We start from the raw sequence: 7,740 nt of genomic DNA, 5'->3' as shown, positions 1-7,740 counted from the left end.
AACCTTCACAGCAAATCTCTGAGGTCAGTAGTGTTGTCTCCATATTCGAGAAGAAAAAACTGAGGTCCAGAGACACTGACTTGTTCAGAGTCACTTGCTTAATAAGTGGCAAAGAGATGGTTTTAATCCAAATTTGTTGAGCTCCAAAGCTTATGTTCTTTGGTGATAGACTGTTAGACAGTATTTCAAATAACTTAAAGAAAAAGCCTTAGTATATCCATCACCATTGCTAATTGCATGTAGCATCAGGAGCCAGAGTGGGAGTGTAATAGAAAGCCAGAAAAATCTCCAAGCTTTTTTGGGCCAGTAGTTTCATCCTCTCTCCCCACCACTCTCCAATGTTCCCCACTCCCAAAGACTACAGAGAAGTGACAAGTACATGTGTTTCCTTTCCTCTGCTTCAGTGCTTGAAGCAGAGAATAACCAGAGGTGGGTGGCAGAAAGCTGAGAAGGGAGTGGAAAGGTGCTGGCCAAGATGGGCTAAATCCCCTGGAAGAATAAGAAGGTTCATTTTCTAGGTGAGGCGCACTCCAACCAGGGAGGCTTGTGGTTAACCCCAGGGCAGAGCGAGAACAATGGCCGGGCAGGGAGCAGACTCAGAGTTTTCTGAACATCAGAAAGCATCCTATCTGCCACTAGGCCAGAGCTGGTAGCGGTGCCCGCTTCAGGCTCAGGAAGAGGTAAACAGTGTTCAGTGAAGGGTCTCAGCACTTCTGGAGCCTATTAAAGGGGTCAAGCACATTTGGCTGGCCTCAAGGCTAGTTACTGAGTACACTGTCAGTTTCAGGGTCTGGGCTCCCGGACACTTCACAACAAAGTCCCTTCATCACTGCAAACGCCTTCCTACCAAATACCGCGAACCTTTCCCCACTCTCAGGTTATCTTCCTAATGAGCTACTGGTGGGCTCTTCCTTTCCAATTCTGTAATCTTGTTGGAAACGCACAGATTCCCTCCTCAATTCTTTATTCCTTACTTATTTTTCTTGCTCTGCTTCCATAACTTCCTCTGCTCTTTTTCTGTTCATAACGACAGGCATTCACCCACTCATCCCGTTCATATCTCATGTTTGGCAACAACAAAAAAAGTGCTCAAACTTGCAGATATCAGTAAGGGAGATTGTTCCATAGTTTTCTGGTCTTTTACAAAGGTTAACCTCCATTAACTAATGAATCAGATTCTTTTTAGCCCATTAGATTATTTCCTTGGAGAGCTTTGAATGAGAGCTATGGCAAAACAGTTGACTATAAGTACAAGTACAATTGAGGAGGAGATGCTAAATCTTAAGACACCCCAAAGATGCAGGTAAATATAGCTCAGGTGTGGGGGAAGCCCTTTTTAGCTTATAGAGCAATCAGGGCATTTTGTCTTGCAGTATCTTGTGCCAGATGGGAAGGGGTTTCCTCTACTGTTTAAAACCATTGTTGATTCTGCGAAATACTGCACATAATGGAATTAAGTCATCCCTTCATTAGGTCACCTTATTCTGGTAATTAGCATCTACAAGAAGAAACAGGCAGAGCGATGGTGGAGTTCTGTACTGGAGGAGAAGTAGATCTACATATGGGAGTTTAATGCAGGAGAATCTCGGTGCCACTGAGGTTCCTTGGATGTGCAAAGGAGTCCCTTCTAGGCTAAGGCTTCTGCAAGAGTAGTGCCTCTATAAGTTGCTCCCTTCTTTCTCTTCAGACTTTCAAGACTCTCAGGCCAGTACCCTACTCTTCCAATTAGAAATGATCTCCTTCCTCACCAGTGGATGAAGTTGTGCCCTCTGGTCTTGCCCTGGACTGTGTGAACTCAGATGCACTTCAGGTGTGTTTTCTGAAGTCCCTCTGGAAGGAGAGGAAATGAGTTCCAGTCCAGAGGGCTGGTTTCCTCACTAGCAACCCTTAGAAGTGAGTCCCTTGTCAATAGAGCGCTTTGTTTTCTTTCTTTTTAGTCTTCTGTAGCCAAGGGCTGAGTTAATTATTTATGGCAAATCTGTCCTCATTGGTCGGATGCAAAGCCTTTCTCTTGTTTTATTTTACTGATTTATTGGTTTTTATCTCTATAATCAACTCCCACTCAGCTCCCACCTATGTCACATATAGACAACTCTTCCAATGTTTTAACTTGTACCTTTTAAACGTGTATGTAGTTTTATTTTATATAAGTTGTTTTATGTTTTATACCTCATTCTGTTGCTTTAAAATATTTATTTATTTATTTACTTTTATAGCGAGGGTAAGGGAGAAATAGAGGGAGGTAAACATCAGTGTGTGAGAGAAGCACCGGTCAGTTGCCCCTTGCACACCCCCAACTAGGGACCTGGCCCACAACCCAGGCATGTGCCCTGACTGGCAATCGAACTGGTGACCCTTTGATTCACAGGCCAGCACTCAATCCACTGAGCCACACCAGCCAGGGCTGTTGCTTATTTTTTAAAATCAGCACTAGTTTTTAAAGAAGTCAACTTTATTGAGATATAATTTACATAATAAAGTACACCCATTTTAAGGTGTAAATTTTGATGTGTTTAACATCTCTGTATAGAACATTTCATCATCCTAAAAGTTCTAACAGTCCAAAAGTGAATATTTAGTTAACATGAGCTAAGAAACAACAGATTGCTGGGATCTCTTAAGGTAATTTACTTGAAATGCTCTCTTACTATTGTTTCCCGATTGCAATGTGGTTTCCTCTTCTTACCTAGAACATTCTAGAATTCCCAGCACTTATAAGGGTCCAGGCAAGTAAGGAACCTTGAGCCATCACGAGATTCACAGTCATTCTGCCTCTGATCTATACCCTACCAGCAGCACATGAATATTTCTCTATCCCCATTTTCCTGATTATTTAGCATTGTTCAGCTTTCTAATGCTTGCTAATCTAGATTCGGCCTGCTGTCTGATTTTGTATGGCCCAGAAGCTAAGAATATTCTTTTATATTTTTAAAGAGCTGAAAAAACTCAAAAGAATAATATTTAGTGATATGTGAAAATGATATGAAATTCAAATTTCAGTGTCTATAAAAGTTTGGTTGGAACACAGCTCTATCTTTGTTATGTACTATGGTGCTTTCATGCTACAGATGCAGAGTTGAGCAGTTGGGACAGAGACTATATGGCCTACAAACCCTAAAATATTTAATATCTGAGTGTTTACAGAAAAAATCAGATGACCCCTGGTCTAGAGCATTAATTGTCTTGGAGACAATAGTCTTCTTCCATATCAGAAAGGAGACAATTCTCCCATTAGTATGCCTTTGTTCTGGCCTACTTTGGAATAACAGACCTTGCCATTATTGTGCCAAAAAAAGCATTTGACTCTTTTCTGATCTACCTGCTGGTTTTATGTATTAGCTACATTCCACTCCAAAACTCAGTGGCCTAAAATATCAATCCTTTATTGTTGCTCATGTATCAGCAGGTAAACTAGTTTGGCTGGATTGTTCTGTTTGAGGCTGGGGGGTCAGGGGCAACTCTGTTTCTCATTATAGACCTGTGGGTCATCGGGGATGGCTCTGCTCCACGTATCTCTCATTGTCTTTGAATCACTGGGGCCCATTCTTCTCATTGTGGGGGCAGAGGCACAACATGGCAAGTGAAAACAGTCATCATCTCTTAAAGCCTAGGCTCAGAACTGGCACATTGTCACTTCTGTCACTTCTGCCCATACAGCATTGGCTAAAGGAAGTCACACAGTCAAGACAAAAGTGAAGGGACAGTGAAGTACATTCCTCCTAGGATGAGATGGTGGCAAAAATGTGGATTCCAGTAGGGGTGAAGAATTGGGGTCAATAGCGCAGTCTACCATCATTATAAGAAATGTCACAATAGTAGTAAAAGGTTTTTCCTTTGCCATCTAGAAGCATGCACCGTGAAAAGTAAGGTCTGTGGCCTTCCTGCTTATCTGACTCCACAAACAATGATATTAGCTTCCAGTGGTGACAGCTGCGGAGATATCAAGAAATTTCCCTCTGTTTCTGCCCTTTAGTATTCTTAGAATGAACCACCAACATTTGGGACATACTAAGATGTCCTTACTGCTGGGAAGAACCCAAGGAACATAGAAATATCATCTCTCTTCCTCTCTGTCTCTTTCCCTCTCCTGATTTACCAGATAGGAATGAATAGTGAACACATTTCCCCCCTTCTTGGCTCTCTAGTTGTATTATAAAACTCTTCAAAGATAAGGCTGTGTTTTCTCTTTGATCACTTCTCTTCCCCCACTCCCGGTCTCCTCTGGAAGTGCAAAAGAGGGCGAGGTATCTGGATATTAGCCATTCAGCCAGTGTGGTTGATTACTTGCCTGCCCATCTAATCTTAAAAGACTGTTCCCTTTCTGGTTCACTGATCATGGCACTACTATGCTTTTTGGGGCAATAAATACCAGTCTGGCCTGCCCAGAATGGAGACCCCTTCCTAACTTGCTGGCCCAGAAGCCTCCTATCTTCTCCCATCATTCATGAAGCTCATTCTTCTGGTTTTGACTGTTACCCTGACACTGACACGAGTCACCAAAGGTAACCAGGATCTCTCCCAATGGGCTGTGGATCAGGGAATGTAGTGCCTTTTCAGGGACTGCCGAGGGCTCTCACAGCCTGGGCTGGGACAAAGGCCTGGGAGGCTCCCCAGACTCCTTTGGATGATCTCTCTAGCCAAGGGGAAGTTTGAGTTTTGATACCAGCCGATCTTTGTAGTGCCATTACTTGACCAACCTGAACCACTCTCTCTGGTTGGCTTAGAAAAAGTTGAACATGACTCGGGGACAGGGTACAAGGAGGAGAGAGACCTGGGCATGGAGTATAGAGAAAATGGGAGCTTTTCCAAAACATTCGTTGGGGGATTTGAATTTTGATCTCTCATTGCCTCTACGAAAATGTTTCCTGAATTTCTGATTAAGGATTCTGATTCCGCTCTCTCATGTGGCCTCAATTTATTTGTGCTCCTTTAGATAGTAGGTTTCCCAGAACAATTGTTCCTAATTATTTTGGCTGCTAAAACCAGCAAAAAGCCCCAGGATGCTGTGGAGAAGCAAGTGTGATATTCTTGGAAGTTTTATAGATTCCCTAGAAGACTAGCTAGTGTCCAGGTGGGTGTATTCCAGATTCCTGTCCTTTTTCATTGACATGGTCAGAAAGAGTACTCAAGACAAAAGGAAAAGGTAACCAGTTGATACTGGGCACCTAGTTACATTATAATATGGGAGAGATGAAACTCTGGAAAGAAGGGGGTCTTCTGCCTTCTCCAAGGGAGCTAGTCAGGGGAAGCAGCCTAGTAGGTTTCAGGCCACTGAGTGGGGAGGATTTTTAGGTTGTAACTGGAGACACAGTGGGAAAAGAAAGGATAGTGACCTATAGTCTCTCCTAAACCTGGAAGATGCCTTATGAGGACTTCTTCCTCACATGTCTCCTTATTTCCCTTACTACTTCTCTACTTTGGTCTCCCCAGTCCCCAGCCCTCTGCTTTATTTCAAGACTAAGCTTTCCCCCTCCTTTCCCTTTAATTTCAGTCAAAAACTGTTGGGGTAATTTGGGAAGTTGCAGAATCATGTGTGAAGAGAGCGAAGTATTCTACATATTATGCAATGCTGAGGCTAAGTGCTGTGTGAATCCAAAGTACGTACCTATCAACACCAATTCTTCAAACTCAGCTGAAAGCCTGGAATAACCTTCTGCAGTGTGATGGCTTCTTATTCAACCTTGAGTCTAACATCACTGGGTCCTGCAGTTCTATTAAATAATTCTTGGCTGTACCCTGTTTGTATCTGGCAGTTCCACTGAGTTGTACTTAGAAATTAGTAAGAAGGAAGAAAGGTGTATGGGGGGATATTAAGGAGAACAGGATAGATCAGTGGGTGCTAATGATCTCAGTCTTGCACATAGCTCCTGGCCTGCTGGCCTCCACAGCTTGTCCCAGGTGATATAAATAAGAAAAGTTCATTCTATCCATTTGATTCTTATTTCCTTTTTCTTGTTTTTAATTTATTTTTAGAGAGAGGGGAAGGGAAGGAGAAAGAGAGGGAGATTAACATCAATGTGTGGTTGCCTCTAATGCACTCCCAACTGGGGACCTGGCCCACAACCCAGGTGTGTGCCCTGACTGGGAATCAAACTGGTGACCCTTTGGTTTGCAGGCTGCTGCTCAATCACCGAGCCACACCAGCCAGGGCTGATTTTTATTTTCTAGACCAGTACAATAGAACTTTCTGCAATGATGGAAGTGTTCCATATCTGAATTGTCCTATATGCTAACTACTAGCTACATGTGGCTATTGAGCACTTGAAATGTGGTTAGTATGACTGAAAAACTAAAATTTTAATTTAATTTAATTTATGTTTAGATTTATATAGCTATATGTGGCTAGAGGTTGTTATGTTGTACAGTGTAGGTTTAGAGTCTAGAGCTCTATGGCTAAAGCACATATTCAGTTTCTGATAAATGTAAGTTGGGTCTAGATTGATCTCACTCTCTAATTTTCTCCTTTTAGATCTTGACTAAAAAATTAAGATACTCCTTCCCCTTTGCTCCAGCTCCCACTCCCCAGAGTTAATTATTCTTAAAATTGAAATGAAGCCCTTGTTCCCACTACTTTTTCGCTAGTCATCTCAAGCACTTTATTCCACTTTCCTCTTTACTCAGCCCAGAAATCATGAGCTAGGCCCTTAACAGTTCTCTTGCAGACATTCTCCATATCTGTGTTCCATCCTGTGTGGTATCCATCCATCAAAGTCCCAACCTGGTGGACTGCTTGCCTTCTCCATCTGCACACTTTAGGAGCTGATTATCCTTGGAGAAAATTACCTAACTGGCCTCACTGATTTCACTGGAAATTCAGGGCCTCAAACCTCAAATAGCATTCAACACTGCCCAGGTAATCTCCTATTTTCTTCTTAGAAGCTTGATCTCTCACTCTCTGAAATGACTATCGTTTCCTCTCTCATTAATCTTCTATCACTTCCTCTCTCTAAAATATCACTGCTTGCCTCATATTTCAAAAAACAGAAACCATCAGAAACAACGCCATGTTTTCTTTACTAAGTCTGCATGCTCTTGCATCTGGTCCTATAACTCCTGTCTTCCTTTTGTTCACACAGGGAGAATTGGTATCTACTCTGGAGAAACCAACCCCTGCACTTGTCCACATCCCCTCTCCTGTCCTCTACTCAAGGACTTTATCTGCAATTATTCTTTTCATTCTCCCCTTCTCTACTGGACCATTTTTATTATTATGCAAAGATGCTCTAGTACCTCCCATCTTAAAATAAAACATCCTTTAATTCACATCCTTCTCTGGATAATGCCCCATTTCTTTGCAGTTCCTCAAAGAAAAACTTCTCAAAATGTTGTCTGCCTTCACTTTCCCCATTTCTCACTTCCCATCAGTTTTCAATTCAATTCAATTTGGCTTTGACCCTGCCATTGAAACTTCTTTTGTAAATGTCACCAGCTGTTTCCCCATGTTGCCAAAGCCAAGAGAGAACCTTTATTTTCCTCTTACTAATTTCTGAGCAGTATTTGACATAGGGCCACTAGCTTCTTATCAAATGTTTCCTTCTCTTGACTTTTAAATTTCCAGACACTCATAGTTTTCCTCTGATGGCAAGGCCATTCTTTTCCAGTCTTCCATCCAAACTCGTCCTTTCCTTCTCAATCACCAGGGCTTGTTTTTAGGCTCTTTTCACTCTGTCGTTTTTCACTAGATGCTTTGAACAAATTCATATCTCTAACCCCAGATTTTTTCAGATCTCTGGACTGATA

General features: G+C 42.2%; 1 protein-coding gene across 1 annotated transcript; it reads left to right on the top strand.

The window, feature by feature from the left end:
- The first annotated feature begins 4,444 nt into the window (after positions 1-4,444).
- DEFB121 (defensin beta 121) lies at positions 4,445-5,649 on the top strand. Its single transcript, XM_090285039.1, has 2 exons — positions 4,445-4,502; positions 5,492-5,649. Exons 1-2 carry the CDS (start codon positions 4,445-4,447, stop codon positions 5,647-5,649), a joined length of 216 nt encoding a protein of 71 aa, XP_090141165.1.
- The last annotated feature ends 2,091 nt before the right edge of the window (positions 5,650-7,740 follow it).

The sequence above is a fragment of the Furipterus horrens genome, unplaced genomic scaffold (genome assembly GCF_987537825.1).
Source record: "Furipterus horrens unplaced genomic scaffold, mFurHor1.1.pri manual_scaffold_8, whole genome shotgun sequence".
Lineage (NCBI taxonomy): Eukaryota > Metazoa > Chordata > Mammalia > Chiroptera > Furipteridae > Furipterus > Furipterus horrens.
The sequence above is the reverse complement of the archived record's forward strand: the minus strand, read 5'-3'. Positions and strand labels throughout refer to the sequence as shown.